This window comes from Haemorhous mexicanus, chromosome 14, assembly GCF_027477595.1.
Source record: "Haemorhous mexicanus isolate bHaeMex1 chromosome 14, bHaeMex1.pri, whole genome shotgun sequence".
Taxonomy (NCBI): Eukaryota; Metazoa; Chordata; class Aves; order Passeriformes; family Fringillidae; genus Haemorhous; species Haemorhous mexicanus.
Window position 1 is genome coordinate 15622918 of NC_082354.1, and position 25133 is coordinate 15648050.

General features: G+C 47.5%; 2 protein-coding genes across 3 annotated transcripts in view; both read right to left on the reverse strand.

Moving 5' to 3' along the window:
• Positions 1-287: 287 nt before the first annotated feature.
• Positions 288-4013, reverse strand: TAF9B (TATA-box binding protein associated factor 9b). The gene is made up of 7 exons (XM_059859269.1): positions 3866-4013; positions 3698-3779; positions 3098-3234; positions 2409-2543; positions 1705-1786; positions 1027-1140; positions 288-604 (listed from the first exon to the last, which is right to left on the reverse strand). The coding sequence occupies exons 1-7, from the start codon at positions 3914-3916 to the stop codon at positions 444-446; spliced, it is 762 nt and encodes a 253-aa protein (XP_059715252.1). The 5' UTR covers positions 3917-4013; the 3' UTR covers positions 288-443.
• A 3052-nt stretch (positions 4014-7065) lies between these two features.
• LOC132333886 (fibronectin type-III domain-containing protein 3a-like) overlaps positions 7066-25133 on the reverse strand; it is a 39093-nt gene continuing 21025 nt past the window's right edge. For both annotated transcript variants that reach the window (XM_059859430.1, XM_059859431.1), the window contains exons 6-27: positions 24045-24282; positions 22813-23085; positions 21922-21977; positions 20672-20826; positions 20352-20411; positions 19122-19260; positions 18241-18294; positions 17454-17575; positions 17190-17364; positions 16699-16785; positions 16237-16375; positions 15678-15746; positions 15250-15368; positions 15044-15149; positions 14279-14454; positions 13666-13779; positions 12993-13142; positions 12366-12646; positions 11654-11866; positions 10966-11132; positions 10181-10302; positions 7066-9569 (exon numbers count right to left, since the gene is read on the reverse strand). In XM_059859430.1, the coding sequence (XP_059715413.1) occupies positions 9252-9569; positions 10181-10302; positions 10966-11132; positions 11654-11866; positions 12366-12646; positions 12993-13142; positions 13666-13779; positions 14279-14454; positions 15044-15149; positions 15250-15368; positions 15678-15746; positions 16237-16375; positions 16699-16785; positions 17190-17364; positions 17454-17575; positions 18241-18294; positions 19122-19260; positions 20352-20411; positions 20672-20826; positions 21922-21977; positions 22813-23085; positions 24045-24282 (3333 nt within the window). In that variant the 3' untranslated portion in view covers positions 7066-9251. The remainder of the gene's footprint in view (positions 9570-10180; positions 10303-10965; positions 11133-11653; positions 11867-12365; positions 12647-12992; positions 13143-13665; positions 13780-14278; positions 14455-15043; positions 15150-15249; positions 15369-15677; positions 15747-16236; positions 16376-16698; positions 16786-17189; positions 17365-17453; positions 17576-18240; positions 18295-19121; positions 19261-20351; positions 20412-20671; positions 20827-21921; positions 21978-22812; positions 23086-24044; positions 24283-25133) is intronic.

Consider the following 25133-nt stretch of genomic DNA (forward strand, 5'->3'; position numbering starts at 1 on the left):
GTATGTGTATAGACAAATGTATATATATATATATATACACACACACACACAAGTGTCTGGGAGAGTTTTGAGTGCACAAGGCAATGACGTGTGTGTATAAGATAAAAATACAGCATATATATATGAAACACATATATAAAACCAATATATTTATATATGTGTTTATATATAGAGTATATATAAATTAATATGAAAGTACATTTAAAAATAGAAAATATATAGAAAATAAATATATAGAAAACGCTTGCCTCCTCCCCCAGATGTGTGCACAAGACACCAAGGCCGGGTTACAAACACTCTGCACTTTATTTCCACACTCCCAAGGCCCAAACGGGGCCTTCCTGCCCATTCCCACTCCCTGAAGTCCGTGTGAATCCCATGGGAAGGGCTCCCTGAATCCCATGGAAGGGCTCCCTGAATCCCAGGGAAAGGGCTGTGGGCCCTCACAAGGCGTCGTAGTCGTCGTCGTCCTCGTGCTTCCTCTTGAGCGGGTTGGGGTCGGCGGCGCCGGGCGGGACCATGTTGGTGGTGATCAGGATGTTCTTGGGGCCGATCAGGGATGGGTTGATCAGGACGTTCTGCACCGTGGGAGTGGTGGGAGTGGCTGTGGGAATTATTGAAAGGGGTCACTGAAAGCTTGGAGCAATCCCTGTGTTATTCCAGGCTCATCCCAAAACGATGAGGAAATGTTGGGGGGAGGGGTGAGGACACAAGGGGGAGAGGGAAACGGGAGCCAGGGTGGGAGGGAGCTGCCCAGGATGGCCATGTTCTGGCTGCCACTGCTGTGCTGGGAATGGGAATTAACGCTGGAAGTTCCTGGAATGAGGGAGAGGGGGAGAAATTCCCCCATCAGCTTGGCCAGAGCAGCTGCGGCTGCCCCATCCCTGGAAGTGCTCCAGGCCAACTTGGAGCAGCATGGAAGGTGCCTCTGTCCATGGCAGGGGCTGGGACTGAATGAGCTTCTCCCAGCCCAAGCTGTGGCTGTGTGGTTATCCCTGTTTCCAGCCCCAGGAACCCCAGGAGTACCTGACTTGCCGGCAGGCTGCGAGGACGGGATCTGGACAGTGAAGCGCTGCCCCGCCAGCGACACCGGCGCTCCCACCTTGGCTGACACCGACACGGTCTGCGCTGAGGGGGTACCTGGGTGCCACACAAACCCACCCAAACAAACCAAAATAAATCCATAAACACTCCTACAACTCCCTCCCAAGTGGAATCTGTTATTAGGCACAGTGGGAATGCACAGGAACACAAGGACACCAGATTTAAGGATCAGATTTACAGGCAGAGCTGCACCTTTGCTCATTTTCTACATTCACCCCAGCCCTACTGAATTCCAGGCTATAAACACTAATTTTTAGGGCATAGCTGTAAATTTTATGATCCTTTAAAAAATGGCTATTTCCCCAGTGCTATGTAATTCAGCATAATACTGACATTGAGGAAAATAACCCTAAATTTAAGTAAAGTTCTTGAATAGTCCCTTAAATAAAGAATTTATCACAAATACAGAACATCTGTAATGCATTTACACTTAAATGTTATTGTAATAATAAAGATCAACTTATGAAATTAACTTTCTGATGCTGTCAAACAATGTAAGGTTAGGCATTCCCTCAGGGGCTGAAAAGTGTCTTAAATTATTCCTCTTTATTTTTCCTTCCTAAAATGAAGGTGGGAACCCCCTGAGGAGCTGTTTCCTACCCAAAGTGGGAGTGCTGGGCCTGCTGCTGACGGCGCCCACACTCAGGCGAGGGACTGTGATCCTGCCTGCTGTGGAGGAGACCTGTGGGGAGAGAGCCAGGGAATCAGGGAATGGCCTGGAATAAACAGGAAAGTCCCCCCACACTGAGGCATTCAGGGCTTCCCAGCAAAGGAAATATTTTCCTTCTAAAGCAGAAACAACTGAGGTGGAAGTCAAAAATACTCTTTAATATCTACACCAAAGCCTGACCTGTCCCCCTGACAACCTGACATTAAACGTGACAGTTTAATAAAGATCAATTTATGAAACTGATCTTCAGGGAAAGGGTGGGCAGGCATTGGAAGGGGCTGCCCAGGGAGGCGTTGGAGTCCCCATCCCTGGAGGTGTCCAGGGAATGACTGGAAATGGCACTCAATGCCCTGGCACAGGCTGGATTTGATGATCCTGGAGGGCATTTCCAGCCTCAATGATTCTGTGATTCTGAAGTATTTCTTTAACACTACAATACTCCCATAAATTTTCCCACATTTCAAAATTTCCATTTAAACTCAACCAACAACAAACTACAAATCCAGCCTGGAGACCTCCGAGCTGGCACGCACAGGCCAATATTCACCCTCACCTTTCAGAGCTGTGGAAAACCGCAATTTAACACCCCTCCCACCCCCCAGGGGTGCATCCCCAATCCCTGAGCCATCCTCACCTTCTTCTGCAGGGATTTCAGGCGGTAGTTGGGGGCAGTCAGGCAGTACCTGTCGGGCGGCAGCCGCGGGCCCGAGTAGGGCTTGATCAGCGGCAGCGGCGTCTGGTTCTTCTGGCGGGCAATGTCCAGCAGGAACTGCAGAGACACGGCCTCAGCCCCGAGTCTGGGCACACCCCCGTGTCCTGGTGACATCCCAGTGTCCCACTGACATCCCCGTGTCTGGTCACACCCCTGTGTCTCAGCCACATCCCTGTGTCCCACTGACATCCCCATGTCCTGGCCACATTCCCACGTCCCAGCCTCATCCCTGCGTCCCAGTAACATCCTTGTGTCCTGGCCTCAGCCCTGTGTCCTGGCCTCATCCCTACGACACCCCCATTTCCTGGCGACACCTGTGTCCTGGTGACATCCCTGTGTCCAGGCCTCAACCCCGTGTCCTGGCTACATCCAAGTATCCGGTCAGATCCCTGTGTCCCAGCAACATCCCCGTGTCCCGGTGACATCCTCATGTTCTGGCCTCATCCCCGTGTCCTGCTCTCTTTCCTTGTGTCCCAGTGACACCCCTGTGTCCCAGCCACATCCCTGTGTATTGGCCTCATCCCCGTGTCCCCGCGCCAGCCCCATGTCCCAGTGACATCCCCGTGTCCCGGTGCCAGCCCCGTGTCCCCGCCCATGCCGGCGGCGCTCACGTCGCGGGGCGGGGGCGAGGTGAAGGACTGGTCCGTGCGGCACTGGATCGCCAGGCGCACGTCGTCTGCGTCCACGCTGGACTTCTTGGCATGGCTCGAGTAGATCTTGGCGTCCTCCAGGATGGTGGTGACGTATCCTGGGGGAAACGGGCTCTGGGTTCCATCAAATACTCCCCAGCCCCACCGTGCTCTCGCCCGGCTGGCACTGAAACCTCTGCGGGTACTGCTCAGACTGCCCGAGGGCAGCGCTGACGGGATAACGGGAAGGAATTCTTCCTGGCACAGGGTGCCCAGAGCAGCTGTGGCTGCCCCTGCATCCCTGGAAGTGTCCAAGGCCAGGTTGGACGCGGCTTGGAGCACGCTGGGACAGTGGAAAGTGCCCCTGCCAAACCATGCTGGGTTTGTGATTCTGTAATTAAAGAGTCACAGAATTTCAGCCGGAAAAGATCTCCGCGGTCTCCGGGTCTGACAGGGGAGCCCCCGCGGAAACACGGACTCACAGAGCACTTCCCTGCTCCATACAACACTTCCCTGCTCCACGCAACACTTCCCTGCTCCACCCGCGACTTCCCCGCGCACTTCCCGCCCGGCCCCGCTTACTGTAGGCGAACTCCAGCATCTGGTTGATGACGCGCGGCTCGTACTCGGTGATGCCCATGTCCTTGAGGATCTGCGCCATCACCTGCGGGACGGACACAGGCACCGCTCAGCCTCCCGTGCTCCCGGTACCCCCCGGTCCCACCCGGATCCCCCCGGACCCCACGGTACCTGCGCGTCTTTAGGGGCGCTCTTGGGAGACGCCATCTTGGCCGCCTCCATCGTTTCCGGTCATGTGACGCAAGGGGCGCGGCTACGGCGGCCGGGAGGGCGGCGTTACTATGGAGACGCGGCCTAGCGGGGTTGCCAAGGAGATGCGGCCTTGCAGGTCAGAAATTCACTTTACTATAAATATTCATGAGGACAAACTGATGCACAGACCAAATCTGCTGGATTCAAGTGACTGTTTTCCTGCTCTCCCTGCTGCAGACAGCCCAGTGCCTCCCATCTGCCCTGTGGTGATGCCGGAGGGGATGTTTTATTATTTCATTAAGAGCTCTGAAGTCACTTTTTAAAGTGCCAGCAATCCCAGGATTAACTAAAAATTACAGTGTGCTCCCACTGTTCTGAAAATAACAGGTTCCACTTTGGAAGCGAATTTAAAAGCTTTTTAAAACTGGTTTTCATGGCAGCTGAATGGATTGGGAAGCCACTTAGAGCCCATTCCATGTGAGTTTTGTAAAAGTTTCTCACTTTCTGAGGCAAAACAGAACAAAAAATAAAGTTTTGTTGTGATTTTGTCAGGCAGGCAATCAGCAGTGTTGCAGAAGCAATTGCAATGTGTTGTTATAACCCGGGATGGTCTGACTGCAGCCAGGCCTGGAGGATGTGCTGGGGACTCCCATCCCAGCTCCTCAGAGACAGGGACAAACCAAGAGCTGCTCCCTCTGATCCGCCCTGCGGAACATTCCAGCAGCAGCTCTGGTACTCCCCATCCACACGCAGGCAGGCATTCAGCACCTGGATCAGCCAGCCTGGCTGGAGACACATCCCAGCCCTGCCCTGGGTTTGGGACCAGCCTGGGGGAGCAGGAGCAGCCCCATGGCTCCAGCAGCGCCTGGAGGAGCTGGAAAACCCTCACCCAGCACGAGGGGCAGGCACGGGATCCCTGTGCCAGAATCCTGTGCTGAGGCAGCTCAGAGGCCAAGTCATTTGACTTCCATGAGTCAGAGTGTGTTACACAAAAACATCCTGGGAGGAGGGAGGGAGGAGGAATTCCAGTCGCTGACCTTCTACAACTAAATCCACTTTTCTTTCCCCTTGTTTTAGGAAAGAGGGGGAGAGCAGCTCTTCCACAGGCTGGGATCAGGCTGGGATCAGCACATGGATGGAGCTGGAGGCTGCCACATTGTTTATTCCTGAGGCTGGAAAGAAAATGATGGTTTGCACTTCTGTGGGGCTTGGGATTTATCTTTAAATCCAGTGCACTACTCCTCTGCTCCCTCTGTGCCACCTTCTCCACCTGCTCACAGGTGACTTTCCATGCTGGGAAGCACAACCAGGAGCTCCTTGCAGGATTTCTGTGAGGAAAGCAGCAGGAGAAGACAGGGAGAGCCCTGTCCCCCAGGCAGCCACCTGTCCCCAGGCCACAAACACCTTCCTGGCCGTGGGTGCTTCTCCCCATGGATACCCCTGTGGGGCACAGCCATGCTGGGAATCATGGGGCTGGAAAAGCCCTCCAAGACCATGGAGTCCAAGGTGTGCCTGACCCCCACCTTGTCACAGCCCCAGAGCACTGAGTGCCACCTCCAGTCCTTCCCTGGACACCTCCAGGGATGGGAACTCCACCACCTCCCGGGGCAATTCCAATGTTTAACAACCTTTTCCATGAAGAAATTCCCGCTGATGTCCAACCTAACCCTCTCCTGGCCCAGCCTGAGGCTGTTCCCTCTCCTCCTGTCCCTGTTCCCTGGAAGCAGAGCCTGACCCCTCCGGCTGTCCCCTCCTGTCTGTTGTGCAGAGCCACAAGGTCCCCCCGAGCCTCCTTTTCCCCATGATAAACACACAAAGACACATTGCCTAGGCACCACACACTGGCCCAATGGAAGAGCAGCCACCCTTCCCCTCTGCTCAGCCACTGGGCTGCTTTCAGTGTTGGAAAACAGGAAATGGGGTCATGGTGTGTCCTGGCCCCGCGCCGACGCCTCCGTCTGCCGCGGGTCGTTCATCCCGGGCAGCTGCGGCCAGCTGGGAATCATCTGCTGGAGAAACAGGAGCACAGCCTGGGCACGTGGCTCTGCTCAGGGTGCAGGATTTAAATCCCATAAATTTGAAATCCCTGGAAGTGTTCAAGGCCAGGATGGATGGGGCTTGGAGCAGCCTGGGATAGGGGAAGGTGTCCCTGTCTGGCAGGGAGGGGAACAAGATGAGCTTTAAGGTCCCTCCCAACCCAACCCAACCCGTTCCACCATTCTATGAAATTTCACTGGGAATTTCTTCCCAGACAAGATTTGTTGAGGTGTTCAGGGTGCAGCCGTGCAGAGCCCTGGCACAAGGACAGCTTTTCTTGTTGGGAGGTGTCCAAATCTGCAAGAACAACTCCAGCCAGAGCTTCTGCCTCTTGGAAAGGGCAGCAGGAATCTCCCTAACATCAGATCTGGGATTTGCTGGACAATGCAGTGCCTGTGCTCAGCTCTGACCTTTCCAGCACTAATCCCACACTATTTGGCTCCACAAAACTCTGGCATTTGAGCAGTCCTTGGGAGCAGAAGAGTTGCAAAGAGCCAAGCTCAGAGGAAGAGGTTTGTTTTGTAGCTGAGCCCTCATTTCTGCTAGAGCCCCATTCCCAGGTTTTGGAGGAATTCTGAGGACTGTGAGGACATCCTGCTGCTGGGTGTCCCTGCTCCCTCTGGCCCTGTGCTTCCAGTTTCCCAGAGCCTTCCCCTGGGATTCCCTCATGCTGGCCCCTACTCCTCTTGCCTCCTCCACCCCAGCATTTTCCACCTCCTCACCCCTGATTGTTCCTCAAGTGGAAAGTTTACCCAGGCTGATTGTCCAGCTGTCTCTTTGGGAATGATGTTCAAATAAAGCCTTTCCCATCTTATCTTTATCAGATCACTAAGGCACTGTCAAAAAAATTCCGCAATCTGCAGTAAATGCTGGAGAAGAGCTTAAGGGGGAAAAGCCCTGAGTCAACACAAAATGATGGAAAATTGGCAATCAGCCCCAAACAATTCAATTTCCAGTATCAAAGAACTGTCCTACCTCACCTGGAAACTGCAGGTCCTTCCCGCAATGTGAGGAGAAATGGAAGTGATATTCCAAGGGTCCCAAATTAATTCAGCCGTTAATGACACTGAGCACGTTCCCTTCCCTTACATTACACATGACACAAGTGAGACTAAATCCCACAAAACCACAGGAGCTCGGAGTCAAATTTGAATACATTTGTATTATTTATTGGCTGTATTAAATATATTATCTATTTGATAGTTACAATTTAGTAATACAATGCATGGCAGCTTTAACATACGTTTGAGATACCTCAAAAATGACAATACAAGAAAACTGAAGATACCTAAAATACATTAATGCCACGAGGGTACATCCTTCTGGAATGGGCAACAGCTGATGGAAAATCCGTATTGCAGTACAAATCCCAGATATTTACTGGAAACATGAGCATTTTGTGGCAATCACAAAAGGATTCGATTTCATTTTTTAGCAGTGATGACTTGTTAGTATTTACTCTGCAATCCTAATTTCAGGGCTATTATTGCCAAATAAACTTCTACAAGTTGGTTCAAAGGAGTTTAAAAAGAACCCTTTGGCAACGGAGATTTGCTGCAGGCAGTTTATCTGCTAAAGGGAGACTATGAGGAAAATAAAGACAGATTGTAAACTCTTCTGCAAACTAGAGACTAATATCTGTATAAAACTCTGACACTGGAGGGAGAGATTTCTATGATATAATAAATGATTAACTTAAAGTTCTGCTACAAGTAGAACAATACATTCAAACATACATTTTTTTTCTTTCCAGGACTTTTAATCAAAATAAATAGAGTACAAAAATGAAGAGTAAGTTTTGAAAAGATTAATTTCAGATTGCACCATCGATCTACTGTGAAGAGGATTAAGTGATACTAGGTCATAATTTAGGTTTTCCACATCTGAAATACAACACAATGCCTCAAACTCTAACACAACATTATTCCTCAACTGCTGTAGGAGAAAGACCCTTAAAAGTGATTAATTAATTACTGGAAACACATCGCCTGTAGCTCTGTCACATCCACCCTCCCACCCACAAGTGCATCGTTCTGATGGCCCAAGTGGAACCACAGACTTTGCAGAATACCCTAAATCTACCGTTCTGTGGCATGTTCCAAATGCTGTTGGCAAGACCCATCCTGAAACATTGGAAATTTGTGAGTTCCAGCTTTCAAAAGCTTTGATCTAATGGAGCCAAGAGCTGCCAGGCTCCTCCTCAGGGATTCACAAGCAGATGGAACACAACAGTCAAATGTAGTGCACAGTGTCCACAAAAATATCCCCCAGCCGACCAGGACGAGTTTCAGACAAGTTCATAGCAGGCTGAACATTCCCAACAGGAAAACCATGGAATGTGAAGCTGCTACCACTGGGATAGCAAGTTTAAAACATTGTATAAACGTTATCTAAAAAGAGTTCTCTCACGTACAATTTGCTCGTTGGGGTTAAGTTAGAAGGGCACCCAAAGCAGGCTGAACTTTTTATTTTTTAGGTTAATAATAGTACAAAAAACATTTGCTCAGTTTGAGCCAAATAGTGTAACATTTATCATAAATGCACTCTTTCTCCTTAAAGACAACTCCTGTGCTGTTCTGAGCACGCTGCACAGGGAATTACTTTTCTCTCAGGCACTGAGAGTGAAATGTGGATTGGGCCAAAGCTGCTCAGGACAGCAGGAACATTCCGGGCAGAGCCTTTCCTGGGCATCCCAGCCAAGCGCCACGTCCTGCTGGCATTGGTTTGGATTAAAACCCTAAAAAACCCTGGCACCCTCTACTCCAACACTTGAAATGATTATTACTGAATCCCAAGTATTAAAATAACTGTAAAGTAGTAATATCACTAAGTCAATATTCTGCTTTCCTTCTACAGTCTAGTAAATGTGGTATGCTCTAGTAGGCTCTGCAGTTCTGCTCTAAGCTCAAAGCACTTGTGCTGCTGGATTTCATGGATATCAAACTACAGCGAAACTCGATGGAACAGCCATCGCCTCCCGCTGCTCTGGTGGTGCTGGCAAAGGACTGTTCTAGCAATGCCTTCCCTCTCCAACTGGCTGGGATGGGGAGAAAGGAGGAGCGTGCACACACCCCTCCAGTGTGCACCGTAAGGCAGCTGATTGCTGTTCTCTAACAGCTCACCCTGATTGCAGAGGCCCCGGGATCACCCTCTCTACAGGAAATCTGTGTCCAGCATTTGGAAAGGAACTGCCGAGCCAGCCTCGCCGGCAGCCAGCAGCAGGAGCGGGAACGCACGGAGCGAGGGGTTCCCAGCTAGGATTTCACTGAACTACCCATAAATACCCCAGAGAGCTCTGTACAGACAGCTGAGCGGGGCCAGCTCTGCCCTACTTGATGACGAAGTACTGGATGACCACGGCGAAGAGGATGGCGACCACGGCGAAGCCGCAGAGCAGCGCGATGGCGATGGCGCGCTCCTCGCGCAGCCGCTTCCCGCTCTGCGCCAGCTCCGCGCCCGCCGGGGCGGCGGCGGGGCCCGGCTCCCGGCGCTGGCAGCAGAACACGGTGCTGGGGCTGTAGGGGCCGCAGAGCTCCGGGCAGCCCGGCAGGTCGTGGCACTGGCGGCAGGCGCAGACGCGCACGCGGTACTCACAGTTCGTCTGTGCGACTGGCAGCCGGAAGCACGGCTCGGGGCCCTTGTACACCTGGCAGGAGACAGGAGCTGCTTCAGGCAGGAGCAGCGCACTCAGCACCAGCACCTGGAACTGCCTGTCCTGCTCCAGGGGTGTGGGCGGTGCTGGGCACAGCCTGGAGTTGCCCTCCTCTCCCCAGCTTTGTAAAACCACAGCTTAAATCTCTGGACAATTCAGAATTCATTGAAGTTTCCTGCTACACCCCCACACTAAGGCCTCACCTGGGCTGGGAGGCTCAGAAAGGAGAAAAAACCATCCTGCTTTTTCTTCCCTAAAGCTCCTCCATCAAAATGGACTCTCTGATTAACAGAGGCAGTGGTACCACAGACCATGAGGATTAAGAATCAAGAGCCAAAGGAACTGTTGGGAGAACAGGATAAACCAGTGTACACCCACTTCACACTTTCTGAAATGAAAAGCCTGCCATCTTCCCCGAACAGAATTTCAACCTTCAAATAATGGAATCACAGCGTGGTTTGGGTTGGAAGAGACCTTAAAGCCAATCTCATTCCACCCTCTGCCATGTGCAAGGACACCTTCCACAAGAAATATGCACACCTTTCTTTGGTAATAACTTTTCCCAGGAAAAACTCCTCACATTCCTGAAGCTGTATAAAAGGTACCTGATCAAACTCTCTGCCAGCAGCAAGCTGAAGGATGTAAACAATGGAATCTCCTTTCATCGGCTGTAGAAGCTCCCATGTGATTTCAAAAGTGTTTTCTTCCAGCTGAATCACTTTGGGTGCTGCAAAATAGAGTGATTTGTTGGTGCTTTAGAAAAAGAACAATGGTCTCTACAGATGTACAGCTGTCATGATTAGAGGCAATTTATTCCAATAATATAAAGCATTTGTTTCTTTCTTTTTCTTTTATTTGATGACATGAGCTTAAAAAATGATCATTGCTATGTGTAGGTTATACCTGTTGGTCTTTTTGAGCTGCCAGGGTGAGCCCATGTTTGTAAAGAGAAACTTTCAAGTCACTACAGAACCCAGCATTTCTGCCTGCGTGCAGAGCTGAAATTATGTTCTAACCATGGTCCAGTCAATCAATTTTGCTTCAGGCACTCAGCACTCTGACCTTAACAGTGACTTTAATGATGACCTTTAATGTCCATGTTAAAAAGTGAAGATCAGAGGAATTAGCTGTGCCCTCATTTGCCTACACACTGCTTTGATGGATAACCCTGCCAAATGCCTTTCCAGCTGAGCAAAGATAGGAATGCTCAGTTCAGGGGTGAGGAGCTGCAGTGCAGGAGGTGATGACAACAAAAGAGCCCTTTTCACACCCAGACAAAGCCCATCAGAGAGAGTTTGTGTCTCTGTCCTCGCAAAGGCTGGCTGAGGGTCAGCTTGTAGGATCCAATCCTGCCCAGCAGTGGCTTGCAGCCAGGGCAGTGCCAGCTCACCTTTGAGAGGTGCAGGTGGAGACTTGGTGGTGGTGAAAGCACAGACCTCCGAGAAGGCTCCTTCCCCAGCGTCGTTGTACGCCTGGATGCGGAAATGGTACGTGGTGGATTCACTGAGCCTCTGCACCTTGTAGGTGTGACAGGGACCATTATAGACTGTCACAAACCTGGGGGACACAGAACACACACAGAGTTACCCAGCTATCACAAATGTTTAGAGCAGTATCAGACCTGAAACACTGGGATATGAGTTAAAGACAAAGAAGCGATGCTGCCTTCTGGGTATCTCAGCTTTCTTCTGACTGAGGCTGCAGAGCCCAACTCCTCTGAATCAAGAGAAAAACCCCTGAATATTCAAAATAAATTGAAATTACCTGTTAAAGAACAGCTGGCCAACCCCTGTTTCTTATATGCAGGGCCAACTTTGTTTTTGAATGTCCAAAAATAACCCTGCCAGCACAGGATGGTGGTAAGGTATTTATTCTTTAAGACAGTATTTACTGTTTACAGGCAGCAGAAATGCAAGTTGTTGACAGCATTTCTGGTTGAAAGATGGGATGCAAAACTGCAAAGGGCAAACTCTGGGATGCTCAAATGACTCAGTGGTGCCAAGAGAAGGGTGAATAACATAAAACACCTTAAAAACTTGACATGAAGTGGTAAACCACAAGATTCTTAATGGTCTCACCTGCCAAACCTGTCCTCCATCTGCAGGTTGAACTGAGTAGGGTTGGGAATTAAAGCTCTGCTGGGCCCTTCTCCCCATTTCAGTTTAAGGCTCTGGTAGCTGAAGACAACACATTCCAGGTGGGGAGGGTCAGGAGGTAGTGGTTTGGTTTTGGCTTTCATGGAATGACTGAAAGGACCGACTCCAAAGCTGTTGATGGCCTGCACCCTGATCCTGGGGATGGGAAAGAGCAGCCACATGGTCACAAAAAGTGCTGGGTAACAAAGCAAGAGTTAAAAGGTGTAGAGAGTGTTAACTCCAAACAGTAAAGCAATTAAGATGCAGTCAGAAATTAAATCTGAACTCAGCTTCAACCAAGACTGAGGTCACAGGATCCCCCCTGCTCTGCTCTTACCTGTCTATCCATCTTCTCACCACACAGCTCAGCCCCACAATGTAAAATTCTAAACCCAGAAACCTTAAAGTCTTGTCTTTGAGACAGAATGTGAACTTTAACACCAACCACGATCTCACTCCTGTCAATATCATGGCTGGACTCTGGATATGACAATTTTACGAGTTTTTTTAGAGCCGCAGGATGAATTAGGCAAATAGTCTGCAAGATGCAGGAAATATTGCTCTAAAAATTTAAAGCACTACCCTCAAAGGACTTTTAAATCCTACAAATGTGATTTGTAGACTAATTCTTCTTAACTTGTATAATAATTCTTACCTGTACAGGGTGTCAGGCAGCAGATTCTCAAGGACATGGGTCGTGTTTCTCCCCACAGTGACCAGCTGTTTCTCCCCATACTCGATGTTGTAGCCTGTGATCTCTGCCCCGTGGCAGCAGGGCTCTTCCCACTGGATTGCAAGGCACGTGGAGAAAGGAGGGGAAATTTCCACCTGATCCTCTTCAAGTAAGTGGAGCACGGCCACGGCTGCGGGCACTGATGGGGGCGTGGTCACCACACCCGTGTCCCCAAACAGCCCCGCCCCAGCCACGTTCACAGCCTGGAAGACACCACACAGGAGTTACCAAATCCCTGTTTTCCAAGCAGGCAGTCACAGCTCTAACAGCCTTCTGTGTGTTCTTAAAAGCAACGTGGAAGAGAGTGGAAAATCTCCTGAATAATTTGTCAACAGGGCAAAGCATCTGTAAAGCTGGTATTTCACAGCACACTGGATCTAAACTCTTTCAGATTCAGGGAATGAGGAGGGACTGGGGGACAAGGGAAGTGTTTTTCCCAATTACCTTCTCTATTGCATGAGCGGGTGACAGCACATGACTTTATTCCTCTCTAGCTGGAGTTTGTCCCCAGACTGCAAGTGCCCAGTGGCACCAAAAGGCTCTTCCTACCTGGACTCTGCAGTAATAGGTGGTTGCAGGTGTGAGCCCCTTGACCTCATAGCTCTGGCAGGGGCCAGTGTAGATGATGTGCATGGACCCCTCCACCTGGCCCCAGTCCAGCCTGTACTCGGTGATTTCTGCTCCGTTGCACGCTGGGCTCTGCGGGGTGAGGGAGAAATTCTGCTCAGCTCTTGCACTTACACACCCCCAGCACCCAGGGGGCAGCTCTGTCACACTGAGACAATGGGTGAGAGTCACAGAAAAGGTTGGAAAACACCTCCAAGATCATCAAACCCAACCTTTGGAAGCACTGGGGTTGAAACCTGAGGACTGTTCCAAGGGATCTGAAGTTAAAAGGTGACACGTGGCTGTAACACCACCAGAGTTCACACCAGAATTTTGACTGTCTCACAATCTCTTACCATTTAAAAGAATTAATTCACTCTATATCAATTACCATACCGTGAGGAGGATTAAATGCCACCCAATTTGTCCAGTTAAGACTGCAATTAATAACTCCCAAAGTTTTCAAATGCAACACAGACATCTATATAGAAATGGGCTTAAAATATTCCACCTCTACACATGCTATTTGTCTCATTTCTGTGCATCATAAATGTGTCACTACAATTCTAAAAGCCAAACACTAATTTGGGTGGTACTGGAAGCCACCAACACCTACCTCCCACGAAACCACAGCACAAGTTGCGCTTTTGCAGGTTACCAGGGGTTTGCAGCACTGCTCAGGGGGTCCTGGAGCAGTGCAAAGCTCTGCCTTCTCAGAGTGGGGGCCAAACTGTAGGAAAACAACACTGCATGAACACAGCAACAAGCACCAGGCCAAGAACTGATGTGCAAGTGAAGCAAACAATTTTTAACTTGACAGGGAAGTAAACAGCAGAGCTCAGAGCTCAGTTTCAGATTCCTTGCAGGTACTTGAAGCTGGCCCCATTCCCACAGGATATCTGAGTTCCTCCCACTGCCAGAGTTTTGTAACTCCTCCCTCCCCCAGCCAGGATCTGCCTTCCAGCAGCAGCTGGGCACTGTTTCACAAACACTTTTATGCCACCAACATTTATCCCACACTTCTCCCAGCCTGCCATGGCTGGCACCCCCTCCCCTCCACATAATGCTGCTCCCACCACATCTGCAGAGCCTGAGCTCAGGGTAACACATCCAACAATTCCAAAGGTGCAAACATCAAGAGGTTCACACCACTCAGGTTACAGAAGGCCTCAGCAGCATCACTGCTGTCCCCTGTGTGGTGTCAAAGATGTGGTGAGTGCAGTGCTCACCCCGACTCTGTTCCCTGCCCGGAGCCAGAAGCTGTAGCTCCTCCCTGGGAGCAGGTTGGTCACTCCAAACTCGGCTGCTGGGCCCTGGTAGAGCACCCTGCGCTCGTCCTGCTCCGAGCTGGCCATCTCCAGGAGGTACTCTGTGATCTCAGAGCCTCCATCCACAGCTGGGGGGCCTGGCAGACAACAACAGATTGCATTTGCCTATTAATTTCTAAATTCCCTAAGTTAGGGCAGGCTCTTGTCATGTGTCTGAGCAGAAATGCTTCATGAAGCTTGCTTCGCCCCCCCCCCCCCCCCCCCCCCCCCCCCGCAGGCACTGATACTTAGTTTAAGATGGCCTTCATCAGGGTTTTTTCATGTATTTTCCCTGTTTCCTTCACTAAACAGTGTATCTTCATTAATTTTTAATTTTTACTTATCTTCTTTACTGAGATAACAGTAAGAAAGCAAGAGTTGATTTTTAAATTGCCAAGCAGGTGTCAATTGCCTGTCAGGGCACACAGGAAGCTTTCTTACTGGAAAATATTTACGTCTGCTTAAGTCTCACTGCATCTTCCTACCAGAGGTGGACAGAATCTTTGATCTTTTCAGAAAAATCCCACAAAACAAACCAAAAACCCCCCTGCAAACCCCAAAAAACCCCTAAGGCCACGGACAGCATCTCTATATTTTTATCATCTTTTTCCCCCTGATGAGTTCTACAGATTTTTGATTAGGATGACTGAAATCAGAGCAGTGTTTTACTCCAACTCTGGTGCTTACCCCACTGCAGAGTGATTTCCTTAGGCTTGGCTTTGCCCACCAGGGCTGGGGCAGGACAGGGCCCGGGGGGAACGGCCGCTGTGGTGACAGTCGTGACATCCGAGGCCTGCCAGGGACACGGGTCATTGCAGAGCACAGACATAAAGCATTTTGCTAAAACATGAACAGAAATGGAACAGAAGCACCTTTCCCCTCCTGCTGCTCACCTGGCTCTCCCCACCTTTGCTGGCACAGGACACCCGGAGCCTGTAGGAGGTGCCAGGCCTGAGGTGGTCACAGACGTGTTCCCGCTGGGCTCCACTGTAAACGGGCTCCCACCTCCCTCCTGAGGGAAGGAAAAGAACTTTACCCTTCCAAACCTTTCTAAAATCCCACCTGGAAATTCTCTCACACAATTATTAAGGTGGTCAAGCCAGAGAATCAATCTGAAATTTTTAATTATACAGAGAACATGTACAACACACACACACACACACATGTGAAATCAGAAGTGACTGCTGGAGTAAAGCATAATCTAAGCTGGAAAATAACTCCAAAATCCAAGTCTAAACCATGTCCCACATCTAAATGTAAATTAAATACCTCCAGGGATGGAGACTGAGTACTGTATTAGTACCCAGAGGTGACTTCTTACCAACTGATGCCTCGGAGATTTCCAAAAAGTATTTAGAGATGTCTGATCCTCCATTATCCTTGGGGGGTTCTGAAAGAAATCCACACCTTGAAGTTACAGAATTTTAATATAAAAGCATTATTTTGTTATCAGCTTTTCCAGTGAACATATTAATATTCATTCAAACACAGCAAGAGAAACCAGTGTACTTAATTATTCACAATACATTTTTCTGAGCAATTTTCCTCCTATTATTAATCATGATTATGCCAGGAAGAGTAACTGGGAAAACACTCCCAATTGAAGGTGTCAGCTCTTATTTTTCAAGTGAACATAGGAATTATTTAAACATCACAGTAAACCCACAGGGGGGTTTAGGACAGCAGTCAGTGCTTCTAAGAAATGGATGAACAACACCAGTGTGCTTCCACAGCCCCAAAATAAACCATTTTGGGGTAAGGTTGAGTATTCCTCCTGCAATAACAATACCTGCAGATAAGTTATCAGCCTGAGTTCCCTCTCATTTAATCAGAGAGGCTGCCCATAGCGCAGCAGCACTGGGACACCCCAAAGCACCTACCCCACGTGACTCTCACACTGTGGGGATGGATCTTGCCCTTCACAGCAGGTTTGCTGGGAGCTCCAGGTCTGTCAGGTTTGGTGCTGTGTTCCACCACCTCACTGGGGCTGCTTTTTCCTTCACTGTTGTAGGCAAAGAGCTGTTGGAGGAGGGAACAGAATACAGAATAAATGGTTATTTAATGACAGCAATATATGTTGATAATACACGAGGATAAACATGCTGGTGATTTAAAAAATCTATTAAAAACCCAACCAAAATAAAGACAACCATTTATACCAAAATTAGCTGGTGCAAAAAAGTTGGTTTGTATTATTACTTCACCAAAACCTGATCCAACAAAAGGTAATTGTGGGGACAACGGGTGAATTCCTGCTGTCTCCATATAAAGCTGAAAATCTTGCTGGAAAATGCCAAAGCCCAGGAAAGCACATGAAATTAGGAACAAACTATGTTACAAACCCTGAACTTATAGGATGTACTCCTCCTCAGGTTTCTTAAAGTGCATGAGAGCTCATCTCCATTGTACTGGGGCTGGAATCCATAGCCCTGGTAAGGAGGGAAAAGAAGGATGAACACAGTCACTGATTTTTAAGGTGAAACAAAACCCAGAGCAGGTAAATCACAGTTTTTTAATCTTGAACTTCATTTCTTTGGCATGAACTGCACACAATGCTTTCTCTCTGCTATGAATTCCATGCAATGCTTTCTCTCTCTGCCATGGAGTCCATGCAATGCTTTCTCTCTCTGCCATGGAGTCCATGCAATGCTTTCTCTCTCTGCCATGGATTCCATGCAATGCTTTCTCTCTCTGCCATGGACTCCATGCAATGCTTTCTCTCTCTGCCATGGACTCCATGCAATGCTTGCTGACCATTTATTGGAAGATAAAAAAACCTTTATTTTTATTTCACCACTATGAAGGAAGTTTCCACACAAAGCCCAGCACTTACAGAACCTTCTTCCTCCATGTCCAAGCTGTAGGTGAGGGAGTCATCCAAGGCCCCTCCTGCAGGAGGGCTCCATCCCAGGGCCATCCAGGTCACTCCTGCTTCCAGCAGCGTGGGAGGTGCCGGGGCGGGCGGCACCACCCCGGCCGTGCTGAACATCACTGTCTCACTGAACCCACTGGGGAGGAGATTTTGAACAAGGGTGAGCAGCAGCTGATGGAATCCAGGGGGAAATGCAGCATTTGGGATCCCTGGGCTCCAGGTTACCTCATTCCAATGTCGTTTTTAGCAGCCAGCCTCAGGGAGTATCTCGTGGAGGGAGCGAGTTTGGTGAGCTTGTACTGCTTCAGGTGCCCGTAGTAACACTCCTTGAAGGGGCCATTCTTCCCCTGGAAAACAGGGAGATCCAGAGTCACTCCCTGATCCCTGCCGAGGTCACCCTCCTCACTCTACATCTTCCTAAATCCCAGAATCTCAGACTGGTTTGGGTTGGGAGAGACCTTAAAGCTCATCTTGCTCCACGGGCAGGGACACCTTCCATGAAAAATGTCATTTCACTCATTTAACAGTAATTAAAAAAAATTACTGAGTCTCAAGAATGCAAAATTTAGCGTATCATGGTCATCCCGAGTCTGCTGATGGTCACCCTGAGCAATCCTGATAATAAATCATATTAGGACTGAGATATCTGATTACTTTTGGTACTGGGAATTTGACAAAATGGTGATAAACCATTGAGCAGGAAACAAAACACATTCTGGAAGTTTTTTATCCCTTTGCATTACATCTCAGCAAAATGCTCAAGAGCTGAGGGAGATTTGTGACACAAGCCAAAGATGCCAAATGCTCGTGCATCTAAAGAGAACACAGGAATGGCTGATGCTCTGGATGACAAATGAGGCAGTTTTACATTGTCCCCTCCCACTGATCATTTGTCTCTTTAAAACTGTCAGGACAGTTGCACCAAAATAGCTGCTGTACCTAAGCAAAGGGTATTTTTAAGTGTAATTACAGATGTCATTATGATTTTTTTTGGTACTAGAAAAGCTCTTACCTCATCCCATTCTAAAAGAAAATTAGTTATTTTGGAACCATTGTCATTTGAGGACTGAAAATAAAGAAACAATGAAAAAAAGAGTTAAAATCAAGTGGTCATAAATGTGTTTTATAAATATTTTTACACACTGAATAAACTCCAATTGCCTTTTAATACAAGGCTGCTGTGCTACTTCTTTTAGTTCTGATAGTTTAGAATATGAATTTATAAATTGTTTGATTTTATATATGATATTCTTAGAACTCTTTTCCTGGTTCCTTGCACTGTGTGCTCACCACATGCCTGTGCAATCTAAGGGTTCATACAAGCAGCATCTGACACATGAAATGGGAACTTCTTCATTTTCTAAGCACAGATACTACAAATAATTTCACTAAAGTCATTTAGCTGGAACCATTTTTCAGTATGCTCATAAGAAAAACATCAAAAACCAAGTAAACACAGCTACCAGCAAGCCTTCACAGACAGTGGTTATATTCAAAAGTCAGATAAAAAATGAGAATTCAGAAAACTATCCAAAGAAATTTAATCTGAATGAGTCAGAGTAACTAAAAGAACATTAAGTCATATCTGTTTATCATCCAGAACCTCAAGCAAAGATATAAATAAATAAAAATCCATTTTTTCCTCTCTGCCAGCTCAGAAGAGAAGAGCCCTGCTACCAACTCTGTCACACTAAAGCTTCAGGCAAGAAACTCAGCAAACATTGAAAAAAAAGAAAGGTAATTATTATTTCATTATCAATCTTCACTGAGCAACTTAAAAGGCAACACCTCCTGCACACACTGAATTCCTGACAAAGCTGATTTCAATCCATTGCCCAGGAATCCAGCAGAGTGCTCTGCTCCCCTTCACTCAGCCCCAGGTGTGGCTCTTACCTTCCACTGCAAGCTCAGGCTGTTTTTGGTTCTGTTTATCAGTTTTGGAGCAGCTGGACAGTCTGGCTCACAGCTCTCTGTGGTGAAGCTCACCAGCTCTGAAATGGTTTCTTTGATGGAACTGCTGGTTGCTGAAACTCTAAACAAAGGGTAATTAATGATGTGGCTGTTGCACTGGCACCTGGAAATGTAAGGGAGGAGCTGGCAGCTTCGGGGATTTATTCCCAAGCAGTGGCTGCAGGGTGGGGGTCACACAGTTCACCTGCTGACCCCAGACCCCCATTTCTCACACTTCATTTACTCTGCCATTACTCTCTGTCACAGTGGAGATATTTTAGTGCTGAAATACCTGTGGGATAGGGGATGAAAACTACGGCAGGTGTTCCAAAATGGCAAGAGGATACCTGACTGGAAATGAGCCCTCTGCTAAAAACACCTTAAAATTCAAATACAGCCAACACTTGTGCAGGAGTATGGGCACTAAACAGGCTAAATCTAAAATAACTGTATTGTTATTAAACAATAAAATCACAATTTTCATAGGAATTGTTTTGTGTTTTCAGCAGTCCTGCCTCTTTCTGTGGAAAACACAGCACTGTGCAGGTGGAGCTGTGCCCAGCACCTCCCACACCCAGAACTGTTCCACAGCTTCAGAGCAGGACTTTGCTGCAGGGAATCTTTACTCTCATCTGCTCCAGTGCCCCAGCACTGAGTGAGACTCTGGTTCCCCTGGTTTGTTTAGCAGCTGCTCTCTCCCTGGCCAGCCCAACACCTCCAGTCAGGATCATTTACTCCGGATCATCCCATCCCACTTCCCACTGAGCCCATTCCCACTTCCCTGCTTGCACTGCTACAGGTCAGACAAGCACCTCTGAAATCAAACTGACAAGTCAGACTTTCAGATCCAATTTCAAGGCTAAATTATTTAATTTGCCACTGACTTCAGCCCACAACAATCTGCAGAGTGTTGTTCTAGAAAAATATCAGCAGAGAGTAATTTAAAGTTTGTAACTGAGAAATCTGAGGAGACAGAGAAGGTGGTAGGCAAGGAAATGAGGGGTATTTTAATGAAGTTAGAAGGTAAATGGGAATTTAGATAGCAAACCCAGTGTCCACAGCATGGTGTTTTTTCAGAGTATTACTGTTTTGTATCACTGCCTTTCCATGAAGCCACAATAATCCTGCAATGCCCATATCCCCCAAAGCTTTATTTCCTTCCCAGCAGCATACCTGGCATGGTAATCAGTGGCTGGTCTGAGATCAGGAAGTGTAATTGTTAATTCTTCCCCACTGTGAAAAGGCAAAAACAAACAGAGAGCAGAGTTACAGTTCTTCCTTAAACCTCAGGGCTCAAAGCTCATTGAAAAGCAAAACCACGCAGTGCACATTTAAGTTTCCCACTGTCCATGTATAACTCTTTAGTGACATTACTTAAAATTTATTTCATGTGAAGTAGGAAGGTCTGCAAGTCAACAAACAGCTCCTGATAGAGAGATTGCTGATTGGTTAATGGTTTAAACATTGTGCTTAAAGGAAGAAACTAAACTTACACATAGACAGATTTAAATTTTCCATTTTTACCACTGTTGGATATTGCTACTTCAAATGTAAATGCTGCTGGACTATGACTATGGCTCTCTCCATTCTGTGAACTAACTGGGAGATTCCAGGACAGAACGGCTGATCTTGCTTGTATATCAGAAACCTATTAAAAGCATAAATAATGCAAGTAAGTTTGCTTTCTGCAAGAAAAGGTTAATTAGTCAATAACATGGCGTCACTAATTGGCCTAGGAAGCTCCTCACTGGAGGAATTCTTTCCCTTTGGAGTGGGAATATAGAGGCATTCTTTGGATTGCAATGATTTCCTCTTTTCATTTCTAAAGGCTTTCCCTTCCAACACCAAACCAACACCACAGTGAGGCAGGAAGAGAAAATTCCTGCATCAAGGTTTCCATCACTCACTTGGAGCAAATGTTCAGCTGGGGAGTCTTGGGCAGGACCCCAGATCAGATTTAGGCACAGACACCTTACTGTCATTTTCTGACAGCTCCCTCACACAACATTCAGCCACTGATCCTAAGGACAGCACAGGCTCTGTTTGTAAAACTCAGCATTTCTTGTCTGATTTTTTTTTTGCTGCTTAATTCCCAAACTCTCTCTGCCCAAGGCAACACAGCCCTGGGGTAGCTTAAAGTACAGATGTCAGAAGAAGCAGGGAAAAAGTACTAAAGGACCAAAAAACCCCTCAAAAGCTGGTGCAAAGGAACACAACCCCTGTTTGCTGTGTGGATAATGCAGAGAAGAGCTCATTAATCTTGCTCAATATCAAACACAGACATTTTAATTACCCTCACCAGACTCCACCTTCCTAAGTAAGTCTGTAAATACTCAAATATTTGCTCCAGTTTCTCAATATAACATCAAAAGAGGATCTATTTGTGTAAACTTTATCCTCAACACTCCTAAATCCTCTCTGCTGAGCAAAGGATGGTTCCAAGAGTGGACAAACTTCCAAGAGTTTAGCAGGCCCCTGGTTTGCAAGGCAAAGCCCTCACATAACACTGGAAAACTGCAACAGTGGAATATTCTGGGATTACAGGCTGGCAAACTGAGAAATAGTGAATTTCCAGCATGGTTGCCCTTTCCCAGCTATGAACTCTGACAACTAAACAGTATTTATTTTCTCTATTAAAAAAATTAAACCATTAAGAATAAAGGAAAAGGGATTGATAAAACACAAGTTATTTTCTAGGAAGCACAGGCCCAGAAAATAATGGGATTTTAAGGCTAATACTTACGACTGGCTTGCCAATGCTCAAGTGAGTATCACATTTCCTGGATTCTGTGTCAGATTCTGCAATTTAAACACAAACCAGATTATCCCAAAGCCTGAGAGCAACCCAGGCTGTTACCAAAAGGCCACCACGAGATGGAGTTGGCCTCATTAGGACTTGAACAATGGTTCTTATTGTGCAAAGTTCATTTCCCCTGTTTGTTTTGGCTGCGTGAGGGGCAGAAACACCAACTATCCAAAACCAACAGTGGTACAAAAACCCTTTTAGTACATCCTGCACAAAGGGGATCTTTTCCTAATGGAGCAGAAATAGGTTTTCTTTGACAACACAAAAACATTCCTCCAAAAATGAGAGGTGTTAAAAAAAATTATAATAAGATCTTATCTCTGCTTGATGTGTTTTCCTGGCAAAACATTCCCAGTTTGGAAGAAGCCTGACACTGTCTCAAAGACACTGCACAAGGTTTTTAGTAGCCACAAGGCTGAAATTAGAACTAATTAAACAGCAGTTTCTACAACTGCTCAAATTTTTGTACTTCTTGAAGGTTTAAGCAGCTCCTGGTTTATCAAAAAGTACCACAAACAGTGGCACCAGAAGTTCTGGAAGTACCTACAGGCCACCCTCACTGGGAATATTGAACAGTCCTGACTCAGAAATGGCAGGGAAGTAAAAAGGTTTCAGATTAAATCTTCCTGAAGACCTTATTTGATAAATACCAAACGAAAAAACTTGATATTCCAATGACTCCTAGGAAAAAAAAATTAACAATAATGGATTTCAGGATTCCTCTAATCCTGAATAGCCAAAGAAATTTATAAATTCAGCTTTTTCAGAAGCTGTTTTGCAATGAGTTTATAGAAAACAACTGAGATTTCCCCTGTCCATGCCACCTACCTCCCATCTCTGCCTCTGGACTGCCCTTTGTTTTTCCTATCTGCTTCTGCTTTAGTGCTCCAACTGCCCCTTGCTGGCCCTTTCCATTCCCATTGGGAATTGTGGCATTGGAAGAATTAAGGACTTTATGTGGTGAGGAGGGAGGGCTGTTCAGTTTATTGTTGGTGTGACCACTGGCTTGTCTGTCCTTTAGCCTCTTCTTGAGGTGCTCCTGCATTTTGAGACTCCTCTCGTCCCTCTGGATGAAGTTTGTCCTCCCATGGGAACGAGGTTCTGCAAAGAAGGGAGAAATGTCTTCATTATTCTGAATTATTCATTTGACATCTGAACCTACAAGCTGGAAAAATCACTAAAATCCAGCCCCTGGATCTTCCCTGTGCTTTGTCAGTCTGGAAGTGCAGGGATTTTGGAGTTTGGGGTCTTTTTAAACTAAATTTTTGGGGCCTTTCTCCTGACAGCTGCTCCAGATCCTGCTTTACAGCTGCCTTTCTTCCCTGCTACACATGCATTTACAAAAAATTAAGCAAGTTAGGACCCAACTGAATTTTTCCAACACATCCTGATGCTGTTTTAGCCTAGTGTGAGTCCAAATATCTAATTACTCAATTTAAACTTGAGAGACAATGAATAGTCCTATTAAATCTAATTTCTGTTTTAAGTCTTGATAGTAAAATATGGATTTGAGCTTGGTTTAATTCAACATAACCCTAGTCCTTCACTGATTTATTGCTTCACTCAGTTTTTAGAGTGGGTCTGCACTTCACCCTCCACAAGGGATAACAACATTTTTTTGGGTTTTGTTCACTTTTCAGTCATATTTGGACTAAAAAAAATACATTAATGTATCAAATTAAGTTAATTTTCAATAAACTTCATGCCAAGGCTGTGACAAAACTCGGTGGGAAAGGAGTTTTAGGGAAAGGAGTTTTAGGAGTCACCGCAGTGGGATTTACAGTGGCAAAAGCAGGGATGTATGGAAAATACAACATTGGAAAATAACACAATTTTCAGGTACAAATTTGCATAAATCCTTGAACACAGAGGATCCAAACAGAAAAATCAGAGGATACACAACCCCACTTTGCACACTCAGGGAGCCCTCAGGGACTCTTTGGGACTCAGGTGAGACCCTGACCCACAGGGGTGTCCTGAGTTAATAACACAACCCCTGGGGATGTGTGGGGAGGCAGGGCCAGCTGTCCCCAGGGCTTGGGGACACTCTGGGCTCTCACCTTGCTCCTGGAACACGTGTGGTGGCGGGGGCTGGTGCATGAACTGAGGTGGGAGCTCTCCTGCGCCGGGCACCGCGGGGAACACGGGGTGGGGGGGGGGTGGGAGCAGGGCATGGGGGTGGTGCATGTAATGGGGCACGTGGGGGGGAGGGGGAGGAGGGGGGGGATGCATGGAAGGATGGAATTCCCCCGAGTGGGGCACCACCACCACTCTCCGAACTCCATTTTCTTCCACCACCTGCAGGGAAACGGGAGAAATGGACTGTGAGGCCAGAGAGAATCCCATCAGATATTGTACATGCAACAAGGGACTGCCCTGCTCTGGTTCATACCCAGGACCTGACAGGCAGGGTTTGCACACCAGACTGGATTCCAGTGGAAACCAGGCAGGTACTGCTGGGATGAAGTGGAGTTTGAGGCAGTCAGTCTGAACAATCAAAGTGCTGAACAATCCCAGAATCCCAGGGTGGTTTAGGTAGGAAAAGACCTTAAACTTCATCTCATCCCACCCCAGGGACCATTCCACAGAACAGGCTGCTCCAAGCCCCATCCAGCCTGTCCTGGAACACTTCCAGGGCTGGGAGTCCACAACCTGTTCGCTCCACTTTGGCAGAATCCAAGAGAACCAGCCCTGGGCTCCTCCAGACACTGGGAACACAAAGCTATCACCTCATCTGACAAGAGCAGTCCAGGTAACTCAAGCTCTGATTTAAAGCTGCTTTCCAACTTGTCAATCCTTGTCACAACAACCAAGGGAAAACAACCCAACCCTGCTGGTTTCAGGTGACAGCAAACACAGAACAAATAAATGTGGTTTTCAGGCTGAGCAGCTCAGTGTTGCCAGGGCTTTGCCCACTGTTTGCACTGAGGGATCCATTTCAGAGGGATCAGAAATTGTCTGGGGGACTCTTTCCTCAAAGTCTGCAGAGCTGAAGAACAGCAGAAGCCCAAAATGCAGCTGTGTGCACAAAGGAGCTGCCTGGAGAAGCCAAGAACTCAGAGTTACAGGTTTCAAACCTACTCACAACACTCCTGATTTTCAACATTACTACAACACAAGTTCTGTTTCCACATTTGGTTTTGATTACT